The sequence below is a fragment of the Garra rufa genome, chromosome 25 (assembly GCF_049309525.1).
Source record: "Garra rufa chromosome 25, GarRuf1.0, whole genome shotgun sequence".
Taxonomy (NCBI): domain Eukaryota; kingdom Metazoa; phylum Chordata; class Actinopteri; order Cypriniformes; family Cyprinidae; genus Garra; species Garra rufa.
Window position 1 is genome coordinate 35,562,535 of NC_133385.1, and position 15,819 is coordinate 35,578,353.

Consider the following 15,819-nt stretch of genomic DNA (forward strand, 5'->3'; position numbering starts at 1 on the left):
TTCATTCATGCGCAAAAACACACAATCAGGGAGGGGAACCCCAGCCCTCTTAAATTAGCATGAGCTTTCAATAAATGGCCAGTACATGCTTCCAGTTCCAAAACGCTATTGTGTTGTTCACCGCGAATCAACATGCCTGAACCAGCGAAGTCTGCTCCCAAGAAGGGTTCGAAGAAGGCTGTCACCAAGACCGCCGGCAAAGGAGGAAAGAAGCGCAAGAGATCCAGGAAGGAAAGTTATGCTATCTACGTCTACAAAGTGTTGAAGCAGGTTCACCCCGATACTGGTATCTCCTCTAAAGCGATGGGGATCATGAACTCTTTCGTCAACGATATCTTCGAGCGCATCGCCGGTGAATCATCTCGTCTGGCTCACTACAACAAGCGCTCCACCATCACATCTAGAGAGATCCAGACCGCTGTGCGTCTGCTGCTGCCCGGTGAACTGGCCAAACACGCCGTGTCTGAGGGCACAAAGGCAGTGACCAAATACACCAGCTCTAAGTAAAGAATGATCTGACTTAAGCTACCCAAAAGGCTCTTTTAAGAGCCACCCATATTCTCGTCTAAAGAGCTTTCATTTGGTTAAATGTGGCTGGTAAAATTGTTAACTAGAGGTGTTTTTAGCGTCTTTTGCAGATAAAGGAAACCGCTTATAAAACACTGGTTTAAAAGATGTATTTATCTTGGTTATATGCGCTTTAACATCATACACAGTGATTTATGTTAATAATCGTGTAAATCAAGTAGTTTCATCACAATGTTGACAAAAAATAACGACGCAATTATCAGAGAAAGACCGTCACCGCCATGGATGTCGTATTTGCTCTGAAACGACAGGGACGCACTCTGTACGGCTTTGGAGAGTAAAATTACCCGTACGATCATAGAAACTCAAAGGCTCTTTTAAGAGCCACCCACCTTAAAAAAAAAAAAAATGTTAATTTAATTATCTGAGTTGTTCGGTAACTGTACATACAATGCTTTTTTTTAGTGGGATTTTCAAATCCCAAAGTGAAAGGCTTGAAATGCATGTCTTGAGTTGTATTGTATAAATGTGTTGTCCATCCAAGTGAAATATCGTCTTTAAGTCAGTAGCAACACAATAAACGCCTTAATCAGTCACATTACACATATTACGTAAAATATAATAAAAAGGTAGTTAATGTAGTACACGTTAAGTACATTGTTTTGTCTCAAGATAAACACCAGTTATGTTATTTTTCTTAGCCACGTTTATAAAAGATACTTAAAAGTTAAAATTAAATTAAAGCCTGGTCCTGGTGTTATCTTAACCCTGTCTGTGAAATCAGGCAATGAAGGTGTTTTTGCTTTAGTTTTTTATTGGTGCATTAACTGATTTCTTAAGTCCATGATATTTGCTTAAATCCAAGTTCTCTTCAAGAGTTGATTTAACTCCTTCAGACCTGAATTTTTTTCACTGAACAAAAAAATGTTTACCTACTTGATATTTGCTCTTCTCCAACATATAAATGAGTCTAAAAAAGAAAGATTTGTGCCAACTCATTTTTTATTAGATTTTTCTCATGTCCACTACAATGGACACTGGGTCTGAAGGAAAACAAAAATCCTCATTTTTTTTAAGCATACATAATAAATAGAGTTTGTGCACTATAGTTGAAATAGTGTTTAAGATTTTGAAAAGAACACATACTGTACAAATAAACAATGCAGTAAGAATGTGGAAAAAAGGTAAGATTATATGAAATCTAAAAAATGTTGTTTGAACCCTTTTTTTTTGGTTGAAGTGGGTGAATTGAAGTATATGTATAAATGTCTTTGTGTGTGTGTGAATGGGTTTATGTGTACTTGCTGATTGTTTTGATGAATATATGATTGTGTGCATTATTGTATCAAGGTATTAGTGTGCATGGAGGGGGTGTGAATGTGTGTATTGCATTGTATTCACTGATCACACATCCACTATAGCTGTTCCTCACTAAAATCAATGAAATATTGATTTACAGGCTATAGTCAATTTGAAGACATAAATGAAATCATAATAATATTAATTTCATTCATTTACATCAACATTCATAAAACATTAACATTAGATTTTGTAGCTCTGTATTTAGCTTTGAAATGCTTCAACAAATTTCTCAACCTGTTTTACAATTAATTGATGAGGTTCCTGCTGATATCGCTCAAGACCTGGTGTCCATTGTGATGGACATTGCATTTGAAAAAAATCCTGTGTTCTGCAAATCTGAAAGATCTTCAAAATAACTTTGAATATTATCATTTGATAGTCTTGATTTTATAATAGATGCAAGTTGATGAGTCTACCATTAACATAACTCTGCATATAAAAGGTCAAATGTGGGCTTCCTTCTCTTCCTCTCTAAGTGGTGATCATGTCTCTCTTTTGTAATTGTAATTGTAATTATCACAAAGGCTTTATGAGCGGGAATTGCTATTGTTTAGTGTTTATTATTCATCAAATCAAGTAAATATACATAGAAAATAATAGTTATTATTTGTAGCATGTTGTTCAGCATTTTATAATTATTTTTGAAAAATCATGTGACACTGAAAACTGTCATGATGCTGGAAATACAGCTTTGCTAGTGCAGGAATCAATTGCATTTAAAATATATGAAAAGAGTAATAGATGTATACATTATTATGTTGTCTATATTTAAGCTCTAAAAAGCATTAGCATCTGCGTAATCTGCAAATATGATTTGATACACTTGCTTTACTTTGTGTTTATACGGATAATCACAGATTCAGAGTGGCTAGAAGCTCTGTGGAGCTGAGTATTGAGTCTACACGGTTCTCATGTGATATTTAAGTACCTCAGCGCCGCTCAGCAGCCCTTCATTCTATTCCGTATCGACGTGTAGACACATCTATCTAAAGACATGGCCGAAACCGCTCCAGCTGCCGCTGCTCCGCCGGCTAAAGCTCCCAAAAAGAAGTCTGCCTCTAAACCCAAGAAAGCGGGCCCGAACGTCAAGGACCTCATCGTCAAGACCGTGACCGCCTCCAAGGAGAGAAGCGGCGTGTCCCTCGCCGCCCTGAAGAAGGCTCTTTCAGCGGGTGGCTACGATGTGGAGAAGAACAACTCCCGCGTCAAGACTGCCGTCAAGAGTTTGGTGACCAACGGTACCCTGGTCCAGACCAAAGGCACTGGCGCCTCCGGTTCCTTCAAGCTCAACAAGAAGCAAACCGAAACCAAGAAGAAACCCGCTAAGAAAACCCCCGTGAAAGCAAAGAAGCCTGCTGCTAAGAAACCCGCTGCTAAGAAATCTCCCAAGAAGGTGAAGAAACCGGCCGCCACCGCTGCAAAGAAGGCGACAAAGAGCCCCAAGAAAGTCAAGCCTGCAGCTGCTAAGAAGCCAGCCAAGAGCCCCAAAAAGGCCAAGAAGCCAGCAGCCGCTAAGAAAGCAACCAAAAGCCCCAAGAAGGCCAAGGTAGCTAAACCTAAAACGGTGAAGCCCAAGGCAGCAAAGCCTAAAAAGGCAGCACCCAAAAAGAAGTAAATGTCACACTTTGTGTTTGTTTCTTCCCAAAACAAAACGGCTCTTTTAAGAGCCACCTACTTGGTACGACTAAAGAGCAACATTTTATCTTAAATAAATTCTCATTTGAGAGAGACGGTTAACTCGGGGAGCGTGTATGCTTTTAGCTCAGAACGATACATACCTCTACAATACATTGTTATAAACTTACGTAAAACATTTATTGATGATTACCTTTTATTCACTTTAGCATCTTAAATTTAATATCTGAAACGTATTAACTGATGTAGCTAAATCATGATTTGGCTTGATTTGAAGAGAATATCAAGAGGCTGATCTACTTACAAAAGCATATGTTTATGTGGACAATTCAATGTGGATTTCAATATGCGATTGTATAACCTTGGTTATTTAACCTTCGTCTGCATTAAACGCATTTCATAGGAATAAGAATTTACGTCGTCAATTCATTAATTCATTACAACTGATTAAAATGAAAGCTGGAAGAGGGGAGGGGTTTGGAGTTTTGGAGGGACGCGCAGTGATTGGTTTGCAGCTGTGACAGACTCTGGCCAATAGACGACGAGCACTCGCTCTTAAAAACTGATGGTCAGGCCACAACCCTATTATTTCTGCATTGATCAGCAGCAACAACTACAGCGTTTCAATAATGAGTGGAAGAGGCAAAACCGGAGGCAAAGTCAGAGCAAAGGCTAAGACTCGCTCATCCAGAGCAGGTCTGCAGTTTCCCGTCGGTCGTGTTCACAGGCTTCTTCGCAAAGGCAACTATGCTGAGCGCGTCGGTGCTGGAGCTCCCGTTTATTTGGCTGCTGTGCTCGAGTATCTCACTGCTGAGATCTTGGAGTTGGCTGGAAACGCCGCAAGGGACAACAAGAAGACCCGTATCATCCCCCGTCACCTGCAGCTGGCGGTGCGCAACGACGAGGAGCTGAACAAACTTCTGGGCGGAGTGACCATCGCTCAGGGCGGTGTGCTGCCCAACATCCAGGCTGTGCTGCTGCCCAAGAAGACCGAGAAGCCCGCCAAGGGCAAGTAAATGAGCTGCAGTCTGATAAATACTTCAAACAACCAAAGGCTCTTTTCAGAGCCACCCACTTTCTCTGTAAGAGCAGTTTGAATGATATGGTAAACAGGAGCACCAGTGCAAACAAAGAGACACACACCCTTGCCTACATTAATAGGCTATAATGATGTTGGCGGTGTACAAAGCGAATTTTGATACACGTCAGAGAACGATGTGTTACCGAAATAACCTTTAAAAAGATGCGAAAGTTAAAATATTGTGTGTCGATATATGTATAACCACACGTTTGTAATGTTAATGCTGTTAGGCTGCAATAGAAGGATAGGGAAACATTTTTTTTTTAATTAAAGGCAACATCCCGATATTTCAAAGACCCAAATGTTCTTTTCACAGCCACCTACATTTTCTATAAGAGCGTTGAAAAAATGTGAACCTATCCATACCTATATAAGTAACTTGTCACTACTTTCGCTGTGGACACAAACAGCGAATGAGGATAAACGTAATTGTCATATAATTTTGCTTTAGAGAAATATCGCTGTTATAAAAAAAAATTGAGAAAAGTGTTACAATGTTCAGTGTAAATCGATTATTGTATGATCACACATTTACGATATGTACGCTGTTATACTGCAATAGGTGGATAGGGAAACATTAAAAAATATATAGAAAACATTTTAAGCCCATTGTCACGAGTAGTGTAAATACTAAAAGTACTTTAACAGAGTATTTATGGTATGATAAACATAAATGTAAAGAAATATAAATTAAAATTTAATTAAAGTCCAATAATGGGACAAAGAACAAATAACATTTGAGCGGGAATCGTAGACTGCCGCCTCTTGTAAGAAAAAAACAAAACAAAACAGGAAACGCACTGCTGTTGGCCACCTCATGCTCTGACGAAAAACAAAAGCCAATCAAATGCGATTACAGAGGCACCGCCCAATGCAGCAGTAGAGTTTAAAAAGGTGCTGCAAACAAGAACAAAATCATTCTGTTTTGAAGAACAAGCAGAGAACTCGAGAAAATGGCAAGAACCAAGCAGACCGCTCGCAAATCCACCGGTGGAAAAGCCCCGAGGAAGCAGCTTGCTACCAAAGCCGCTCGGAAAAGCGCTCCAGCCACCGGCGGCGTCAAGAAGCCTCATCGTTACAGGCCAGGAACTGTAGCTCTGCGAGAGATCCGTCGCTACCAGAAGTCCACCGAGCTGCTGATTCGCAAGCTTCCCTTTCAGCGTCTGGTCCGAGAAATCGCTCAGGATTTCAAGACGGATCTGCGCTTCCAGAGCTCCGCTGTCATGGCTCTTCAGGAGTCCAGCGAGGCTTATCTGGTCGGCTTGTTTGAGGACACCAACTTGTGCGCCATCCACGCCAAGAGAGTGACCATCATGCCCAAAGATATTCAGCTGGCTCGCCGCATTCGTGGAGAGCGCGCTTAAACCCACAGCTTCTCATAAACCTAAAGGCTCTTTTCAGAGCCACCTAAATGTTTCAAACAAAGTGGAATTTCCTCGTCTCTGTTGTTCTGTGCTCACTTACACATGACTTTTTTTTTTTTATTGAACAATCGTTCATGTACGAACAACTTAGCAATACCAAAACATCATTATTTCGCAATATACAGAACAGGTGCATACAAATAAAATACAAAGAACGGAGAGAGAGAGGGGAAAAAAACATGCAGGGGGGCTGGTGATTTTCTTGTAAATCATATTCTATAATAATAATTGGAAACAAATGTACTGCATTTTTACCTTTAGGGCTTTTGTACACAGAATAAACTCATTATGAAATGCACGAAAGGTTAGTTTTACTTTAAAGTGTTTTGACTTATTTATATTGAATTTACCCAACATGTGGATGCTATCTACCAGAAGATCATCTTCACTATTATTCATTAAAAGTCCATAGCTAATGCCCTTTAGGGTGAAGCTATATCAGTAACGTACCTTTGGGTAAAGCCAGTCATGGATAACCATAATGCATCCACATACATACAATGAAAAAACAAGTGATCTGTGGTTTCAATATCATTACAGAATATACATTTGTTAGTATCAAATCCAAATTCCAAATCCAAATCTAAGTCTTAAGTACTCACTGGATGGAAATATTCCATTTAAAATTTTTAAATTAATTTCTTTAATATTGGGAGATAAAGGAAAGGTTAAGTATTTAGTTCCGAGAATATGGATGGTATCTTTTTGGAAATAATAATAAATCGAATTTCTGTAAACCTTACACATGACATAATATGCTAAACTGCAGCAAATTTCCTAGTTGATATAGGAACATCGGGAAAATGCTTTTGTTACTGCAAGTGAATATTGCAACATGTCTTATTAATGAATTTTCGTCCGCAGGTGTAATAATGGTTCTAAACGAAACAACTGTGCAGATTGGGAGAAACTGACTTCACTGAAAGTAAAATTAAAGAGGTCCATTTGTATAACAAATTAAATGTGTTCTTCTATCACCATGATTTATTAAAATTTCTGAATAAAGCATTTTAAATTCTCATGTAATTTTCTCTTTATTTGAGGTAGTTTAACAGAGCAATGTTAATGTTTAGTTCTTAAATGTTTCAACATTGTTTTCACCTCCAGTACTTAAACTTCTAATGTTTGTCATTCATTGTTACTGTATATGCACTACATACTGTAAGACTTGATCAACAGTGTCATTAAATTCCACAATACCTACATAATTCACTTGGATGTTTCTAGATTTGATTTAGATTTCCATTTAATGTAGTATGGCCGATTCAGATTCTAGTCATTACTGATTATTCTTCTCTTCTCAATCCGGTCTCAATATTTCCTATTCCTACTTCCATTTTACTTATATGTAAGTTCCAACCTGGTCCATTTCTGTCCCCAGTACAAATGTGCATTAAAAAATATATAAAAATACATGTTATTCCTGCACATTAATCTAACTGCAAATTTAAACTATATTAATACAAAATAAATAAATTATATATATTTATAACCTTTAATACCTAAAGCACTGAAAATATAACATTTGTACATGTCCCCAGTCTCTAACGCTACATTTTAACATGAAATATAATGTTTAAAATCCTTCAGAAATGATTTTATTTTGCATTTTTGTGTACCTCTATATCCCATCTTTGCTTTAAATTTTTACAAGACACTTTTTCAATGTAACGTTTCAACATCTGGATCTTCTGAAGGCAATAAAATTACCTAAAGCATGTGGTCTCATTTTCTTGTAACTTTTCAAACTGTCCTGTTACCTTAATTATTGTTTAGGTTTTTCTTGTTTATTTAAAATAATAAATAAATAAATAAATAAATAAATAAATAAATAAATAATTAAACTAGTTCTAAGGTCTGAAGAGACTCACATTAAATCATACAGGAGAGAAACCAGTCAACTAAGTTTGTGGCTAACCTTTTACAGTGCTTGAGTGTTGTTGTCTTTTACTGCATATGATAATTCAAGATGATAGTTAAACCAATTCTAAATGCACCTGCAGAGTATTATTCCAATCATGTCTCTGGTCATTGAGAATTGTTTTAATAATGTGCAAAAATCTCACCCTGTTCTCATGAAGCAAGTATTGTGTCTCGTCTCATCTCTTGAGTTAAGTGTTGGCGTTAATGATAATCAAACAACAAACAACAAGGAGAAAACCATTCCCTGCTCTTCACAGAACAGCATTTGTAGCTTTTATAAAAATTTATATAGTGAAAATTGTGCCCTACCATCACATTCACATAAATACATTATTACAAGAGGACATATGTGACCCTGGACCACAAAACCAGTCATAAGGTTAAATTTTACAAAACTGAGATATATACATCATATGAAAGCTCAGTAAATAAGCTTTCTATTGGTGTATGGTTTGTTAGGATAGGACAATATTCGGCTGAGATACATCTATTTGAAAATCTGAAATCTAAGGGTGAAAAAAATCAAAATAATGAGAAAATCACCTTTAAAGTTGTCCAAATTAAGTTCTTAACAATGCATATTACTAATCAAAAATTACATTTTGATAGGTTTACAGTAGGAATTTTACAAAAAAATCTTCATGGAACATGATCTTTACTTAATTTCCTAATGATTTTTGACATAAAAGAAAAATCAATAATTTTGACCCATACAATGTATTTTTGGCTATTGCTACAAATATACCCCAGCGACTTAAGACTGGTTTTGTGGTCCAGGGTCACATATGTCTTCATTGATCTAGTCACATGATTCTGCTCTCAGATTGCACCAGATTTATGCATTTAAATTAAAAATGAACAAAATGTTCTTAGAACAGTGGTTCTCAACTCCAGTCTTCGGGGCCCACTGCTTTGCACATTTTGTATGTGTTTAAATCTGACACACATTTAGTTCAGTTCATGGATCTTTCTCCTAACCATCTGATGATCTGAATCAGGTGTGTTAAATGAGGGAGACATATAAAATGTGCAGAACATTGGGCCCCAAGGACTGGAGTTGAGAACCATTGCCCTAGAAGAACCAATCATTTTAATTTCATTTTTATTATTTTTTGTTATTTATATTTTATGTCATACCCCGTTCTCCACCTATAAACATAACCCTAATAAAAACCTCTACAGACCACTAGACTAGACCACAAGACTTGTACATTTCAAGAATCAAGAAATGGGCAGGTAACATCATCACAGGCCCCTTTCTCCCTGGCCACAAAATGTTTACACTTTTCCTCTCAGGCAAACGTTATAGATCTCTGTGAACTAGAACATCTAGACACAAAAAGTGTTTTAGAGTCACATTATCTCCAGATTTGACATATAAATTACCACTTGCTTTTATCATTAATTCTCAGTAACTGACAGGCATAATTAGATATCATGCAAATACATGTACTGTACATATTTGTTTATAGAGTTAATACAGTACGCAGTGCACAAAACTGTACACAGATTTTCTGTTCCAGATGTATATCATGTTGTTTTTGTTTTTGGTTATTTTCCTACTCATGTGTCATATAGGATTGATTATTTATATATGTATGTCCGAAGAACTCCTAAAAAAAAAAATAAAAAAAAAATAAATAAATAAAAATAAACAAAAAACAATAAAATAAAAAATCATTGTGTTTGCAAACATCGCGCAAGAAAAAAAAAATACAAATCTTTCTGATTCTTATTTTCTTTGTCCTAAAGGTTTTGCCACTTATTAATTAATTGTCCTGACGATTGCTTTTCATCATCAATTAGATATCTCATTCAAGTTCAGAGTTTTTAGAATATTTATGACATCTAGTTACATCTAGTTCTGCTCCAACAACCAATCATGACGTGTATCGTATGATGTAGCATAGCTCCGCCTTTACTCCGCCTTTACGGGTTTCAATTAGGTCCTGTAGGGTACTGTAAAGCTCTTCTCGCAGAACCTTAGCTTTCACAATTTCAGTTGTTGCGTAAAACTCTGAAGAGTTGTAACCATGTCTGGAAGAGGTAAAGGCGGCAAAGGACTCGGAAAAGGAGGCGCTAAGCGTCATCGTAAAGTTTTACGTGATAACATCCAGGGAATCACCAAACCCGCTATCCGTCGTCTCGCTCGCCGTGGCGGTGTCAAGCGTATCTCCGGTCTGATCTACGAGGAAACACGCGGTGTGCTGAAGGTGTTCCTGGAGAACGTGATCCGCGATGCCGTTACCTACACTGAGCACGCCAAGAGAAAGACCGTTACCGCCATGGATGTCGTGTATGCTCTGAAACGACAGGGACGCACTCTGTACGGCTTTGGAGGTTAAACGTTTCCACACTAACATATAAACCCAAAGGCTCTTTTAAGAGCCACCCACATTTCCAAGAAAGAGTTAAAATTTTCTTCATTTCATTGTGTTTGTGATTTGTTTAATAACCGTCTTATGAGCACAATTGTAATTCTTCAAGATTTTTACCCCAAAATGTAGTAGTTTAAGCACACACTGACATACAGTAGTCAACATTCGAAGTGGATCAAAAAAGTTCATCAAAGTTGTCCTAAGATAAGAACAGGTATTCTTTTTGGTTTTAGGACAAATCTGATGAAAGGTTTTGATCCACTTCGAATGTTGACTACTGTATGCATGTCTGAGCTGTTTTAACGGGAATAAACGTTTATTAAAAATACTTGCATGTCCAAATTGAACTGTGGCATAATCGTAGCTTAATCAAAGTCCTGTCTGTGAAACCAGGCCATAAAGGCGTTTTTGCTTTCTTAATTGGTGTTAATAGCCAGAAATACTTTGCATGGGTCAAAATGATCGATTTTTATTTTATGCTAAGAGTCATCAGGATATTAAGTAAAGATTGTTTTGTCAAGGTATTTTGTGAATTTCTCACCGTCAATGCATTCAAAATTAATTTTTGATTAGTAACGTGCATTCCTAAGATTTTGACAACTTTAAAAGGTGATTTTGTCCTATCCTAACAAACCATAAATCAAATATTTTATTCAGCTTTCAGGTTTCCTTCTTTTTGTTGTTTAATTTCGGGTGGCATCCAACGTTAAGGTGTAATACTGCATACCGAGTGTGAACCAGAGTGACTAACAGAAACTTAATAACCACCCCAAAACTAAAAAAAAAACAATGAAGTAATAATAATAAGACCTTCATATCCTATTAATTAACTCAGTTTCCCTCAAAAATAAAATGAAAGACTTATAAATCCCTCTTTGATCGAGTATTAGCTTTACATCTAGTGTCTCCTGTGGTGTCCTTCTAAATATTTCTTTCTGTAAAATATTTTTGACAGTGACATAGTATATACTGAATACTGACTACACTCACACAGACCTGTTGGATGTTTCCCGATGAGATGCAATGTCTTATTTAGTGTTGTGTGACCCACAATCTTAATCTTGATATTATATTTTTCTCCCTGGTATTTCGCCCTGTTTTCCTCATCCTTCCCACTTCCGTCTGGATGGTATAAAGATGTTTGTCTTTGCTTCCATTTATCTTGCCATTTGCTGATGATTTGTCTTTTAATCATTGTCTTTATTTCTGTTTTGCTTAATAAGATGTCCATTGTAGTTTCCTGCCTGATTGCTTCCTTTGCTAATGAATCTGCCATTTCATTGCCTTTAAGTCCCTTGTAGGCCAGCACCCACATAAATGTAACCATTATATTCAAGTTGTGAAGTCTGAAAAGAGTTTCACATATTTCATATATGTTCCTTTGTTGTTCTTTCATGATTGCGCTTATCACTGACATTTTTGAGCGGAAAAAGTCAGAAAAAGATCCCTGTTAGGGATGTGCATATCGATCCTAAAATATCGATATATCGATACTGATGCGAGTATCGAAAGTATCGATACTCAAATTGAAAATATCGATACTAAGGTGTGTTTTATTTACCAGTGATTTTGTTTATTTAATAAAAAGCCAGGAGTACAATGTGCATTGAATTGGATGCATAACATATGTTAGAGAATAACTGTTCACGATAGAACACTTTTCCTACTCATCTGAACGCACGCAAATGATTCAAGACAGAACCAATCAATCACAGAGAGCATTCACTCCCTTTAGACAGTGCATTCAAACAGGGATGTGTTTCCTAAAAGTATCATAAGAAATCATTGATGCTTTTGGGAACGACAGCCCTGAACAATGCTTATCAGAGGACAGAAAATAAAAACATGTTTGAGCTATTTCTCAATAAACAAACTGAAATTGAAGCTTACATAATTTGCATTTCACAAGTGCAATTACATTTCTTTAAATTAACACTTAAAGTTCATTGATCATGTTTTGTAGTAATGTTAATATAAATTATACACTGGCAGAAAAAAAATGTTGTATTTTATGTGTGCAACAGCCTGTCACTGGCAGCCCCTTATGAAACCAAGTATTTTCAACTGTAGGTTTTGTAGTTACCACTAAAGTAAACATATTTTAACCACGTGTAGAAAATAAAATTTAATTAGTTGCATATTAAATGTTAAAATGCATTTCAAATATAAAGTGTAAAAGGTTATAAAAAAGGGCATAATTACATATTTTACTCTTATTAATTTAATAAATGTAATAATTTAAAATTAAGTTTAGAAGTATCGTATCGGTATCGATATCGATGATACTGGCCTTAAAAATATCGGTATCGTATCGAAAACAAAATAAGTGGTATCGCCCATCCCTAATCCCTGTGCCGGGGAGGCGACGGGAAGCGTTCAAATTTAGAAGCCTGTGATTGGCGGATGTGTCTGATTAGCCACCCATTTCCAACCAATGAAATACGCTTCTTTCATTCATGCGCAAAAATACACAATCAGGGAGAGGGAACCTAGCCCTCTTACATTAGCATGAGCTTTCAATAAATAGCCAGTACATGCTTCCTAGCCGTTATTGTATTGTTTACCGCTAGTCAAGATGCCTGAACCAGCGAAGGCTGCTCCCAAAAAGGGTTCAAAGAAAGCCGTCACTAAGACCGCCGGCAAAGGAGGAAAGAAGCGCAAGAGGTCCAGGAAAGAGAGCTATGCTATCTACGTCTACAAAGTGTTGAAGCAGGTTCATCCTGATACTGGTATCTCTTCTAAAGCGATGGGGATCATGAATTCTTTCGTCAACGACATCTTCGAGCGCATCGCCGGTGAATCATCTCGTCTGGCTCACTATAACAAGCGCTCCACCATCACATCTAGAGAGATCCAGACCGCTGTGCGTCTGCTGCTGCCCGGTGAACTGGCCAAACACGCCGTGTCTGAGGGCACAAAGGCAGTGACCAAATACACCAGCTCTAAATGAGGCGTGATTTGAGCTAACCCAAAGGCTCTTTTAAGAGCCATCCATGTTTTCGTCTGAAGAGCTTTCACTGGTTAAATATATGGCTGGTGGTATTTTAATTGTTTTGCTAGAGATCTTTTTAGCATGTTTTGCAAATAGAGTTGAAATACAGAAAACGCTTACATCAAGTTTCTTACACATCACTTATAAAACACCGGTTTAAAAGACGCAGTGACATCGGTTATATACATTTTGACATCATACATAATGATTTATGTTAATCATCTTGTAATTCAAATGGTTTTATTACAACGATAACAAATAAAGCAATCATCAGAGGTGTACTCCATGACACATTTTTTTTTTTTTTGAGGCGCAGGTCATTAAAAAGAACAGCATTTATTTTTCATGCCGTTATTTTGTTTTTTGTCCATCAAAAAATGTGCATAAAAACAATAGGTACTGTTTATAGCATGGTTATCGGCATTTTAAAATTATTTTTGAAAAGTTATGTGATATTGAAGACTAATGATACTGCAAATATAGCATTGCTAGCACAGGATCCAACTGCTTTTTAAATACATTCAAATAGAAAAGAGACATAGACGGATAGATGTACAATTACTTAGTCTATATTTAAACTCTAAGAAAGCATTGGCATCTGCATAGTTTTAATCTGTAAAGATGTTTTTATACGATTTGCAGTTCTTTGTTAATTTTGCACCATCAAAATTAACCAAATAAAAATTCGCTTCAAACTTTTTTTTTTTTTCCAAAATTCCTCACAAACGGATAATCGTACCATTATTGTGGGTGGCTGGATTAGCCTACAGTCGGGGCGCTGCCGCTTTCAAGAATATGATTGATAGATTTGACCATGCAATCGTTGATATCACTAATGCGATTAGTTTTAACAATATGCAACCACTTTATATAGACATGAAAACAAAAATCTAAACTGCCCACGTGTATTGTAGCAGCAAATTTAAACCAGAGAAAGCTTTAAAATATCAGCGCTTGATGTGTAAGGGACTGTCGGATAATTCCACCGATTCGGTTTAAACGTCTAATGTATTTTAATTAAAGTGACTTTAAACGTTTACAATAGCACGTTGTTAAACTGTAAAGCTTGTAATACTAAACAATGTTTTACTACAGGTGCGATTTTGCCAAAACCTTTCTTTTATATATGTACAGTACACAATATGTTCATAAGATCTAAGTACTTAGAAAGCTGTTCATAAAGGCCTAGTGTCCTGACTGATTTACTACAGGTGATCTTTTGCCAATATTTACACACATTTTCATTTAAAATAAATAATTTAATTCTAAAACCAGAAGTTCTTTTTTTTATGTTCCAAAGGTTGTAGTACATTCCTAGTTTTCAAGGACTAAATACTAAAGATTCAGATATCTCTTTTATCAAACAATATTATTATCCTTGAAATTCTAATAAACTAATAAAACATAAGAATAACAACTTTAACATTTTAAAGTATAAAGTTATATTTTGAGCCTGGTTTCTTCTAAAGTTTTATTTATTTATGTATGTTTTCCATGTCTGTCATTGATGGAGTTTTGGTTCCTTGCTGCTGTCGCCTCTCCCTAACCAATAATAACTAATTTCATATACAATGTTTTATTTTATTTTATTTTTTTATTATTATTATTAGATTTTTTTTTTTTTTTTTTTTTTTTTACTTTTCAAGTACCTTCTCAAAAATATGGCTGTTTCAAGGGTTTTCCGGGACTTAAATTTCAAGAAGTCAAATTCAAATAGCCTACTTCAAGCACTTTAAGCACCTTGTACAAACCCTGTTACTACAGGTAAGAGTTTGCCAATATATTCCCTACTGTATGTACTGTTTTTAATGAAATAATTACTGTAATTCCCCAGAAAAGTTTTTAATGTTCTAAAGGTTGTAATAAATTTCTAGTTACAAGACTTACACAAAGATTTTTTAGGGGAAAAATAATAATAATAATATTTGATATAATAACATTTCCCCTGATGATCACAATTAGTTACCATATAAGTAGAACTGTGTTTGCACTGTTCAAATAAATGAACAGTGAATAAATATATTTTGCTTATGTAAATATACACTGCCTGGCCAAAAAAAAAAAGTTGCCACCAAAAAAAAAAAGGTCATACACTCTAATATTTCATTGGACCACCTTTAGCATTGATTACGGCACACATTCGCTGTGGCATTGTTTCGATAAGCTTCTGCAATGGCACAACATTTACTGTATTTCCATCCAGTGTTGCATTAATTTTTCACCAAGATCTTGCATTGATGATGGTAGAGTCTGAGCCTTCTCCAGCACATCCCAAAGATTCTCAATAGGGGTTAAAGTCTGGACTCTGTGGTGGCCAATCCATGTGTGAAAATGATGTCTTATGCTCCCTGAACCACTCTTTCAAATCCTGACATTGTCATCTTGGAATTTGGAATTCCGTTGATGGAATAACCTGGTAATTCAGTATATTCAGGTAGTCAGCTGACCTCATTCTTTGAGCACATACTGTTGCTGAACCTAGACTTGACCAACTGC

At 36.3% G+C, this 15,819-nt stretch overlaps 6 protein-coding genes across 6 annotated transcripts in view; all 6 read left to right on the forward strand.

Annotated features, from left to right (window-relative positions):
* Nucleotides 1-4,541, forward strand: part of LOC141301592 (uncharacterized) — a 42,443-nt gene extending 37,902 nt beyond the window's left edge. Inside the window, exon 2 of the mRNA XM_073831794.1 lies at nucleotides 4,145-4,541. Coding sequence (XP_073687895.1) covers nucleotides 4,145-4,541 — 397 coding nt within the window. The remainder of the gene's footprint in view (nucleotides 1-4,144) is intronic.
* On the forward strand, nucleotides 133-507 carry LOC141301955 (histone H2B). The gene has a single exon (XM_073832157.1). It carries the CDS (start codon nucleotides 133-135, stop codon nucleotides 505-507), a length of 375 nt encoding a protein of 124 aa, XP_073688258.1.
* On the forward strand, nucleotides 2,885-3,505 carry LOC141301838 (histone H1-like). The gene has a single exon (XM_073832035.1). The coding sequence runs from the start codon at nucleotides 2,885-2,887 to the stop codon at nucleotides 3,503-3,505; it is 621 nt and encodes a 206-aa protein (XP_073688136.1).
* A 1,018-nt stretch (nucleotides 4,542-5,559) lies between the features above and the next one.
* Nucleotides 5,560-5,970, forward strand: LOC141302054 (histone H3-like). The gene has a single exon (XM_073832251.1). It carries the CDS (start codon nucleotides 5,560-5,562, stop codon nucleotides 5,968-5,970), a length of 411 nt encoding a protein of 136 aa, XP_073688352.1.
* A 4,016-nt stretch (nucleotides 5,971-9,986) lies between these two features.
* Nucleotides 9,987-10,298, forward strand: LOC141301172 (histone H4). The gene has a single exon (XM_073831416.1). It carries the CDS (start codon nucleotides 9,987-9,989, stop codon nucleotides 10,296-10,298), a length of 312 nt encoding a protein of 103 aa, XP_073687517.1.
* Nucleotides 10,299-12,906: 2,608 nt separating this feature from the next.
* On the forward strand, nucleotides 12,907-13,281 carry LOC141301999 (histone H2B-like). Its single transcript, XM_073832196.1, has one exon. The coding sequence runs from the start codon at nucleotides 12,907-12,909 to the stop codon at nucleotides 13,279-13,281; it is 375 nt and encodes a 124-aa protein (XP_073688297.1).
* The last annotated feature ends 2,538 nt before the right edge of the window (nucleotides 13,282-15,819 follow it).

What these genes read in the sequence shown, in the direction of transcription:
- LOC141301838 (XM_073832035.1), top strand. Translation starts at nt 2,885, where the DNA reads ATGGCCGAAACCGCTCCAGCTGCCGCTGCTCCGCCGGCTAAAGCTCCC.
- LOC141301172 (XM_073831416.1), top strand. Translation starts at nt 9,987, where the DNA reads ATGTCTGGAAGAGGTAAAGGCGGCAAAGGACTCGGAAAAGGAGGCGCT.
- LOC141301955 (XM_073832157.1), top strand. Translation starts at nt 133, where the DNA reads ATGCCTGAACCAGCGAAGTCTGCTCCCAAGAAGGGTTCGAAGAAGGCT.
- LOC141302054 (XM_073832251.1), top strand. Translation starts at nt 5,560, where the DNA reads ATGGCAAGAACCAAGCAGACCGCTCGCAAATCCACCGGTGGAAAAGCC.
- LOC141301999 (XM_073832196.1), top strand. Translation starts at nt 12,907, where the DNA reads ATGCCTGAACCAGCGAAGGCTGCTCCCAAAAAGGGTTCAAAGAAAGCC.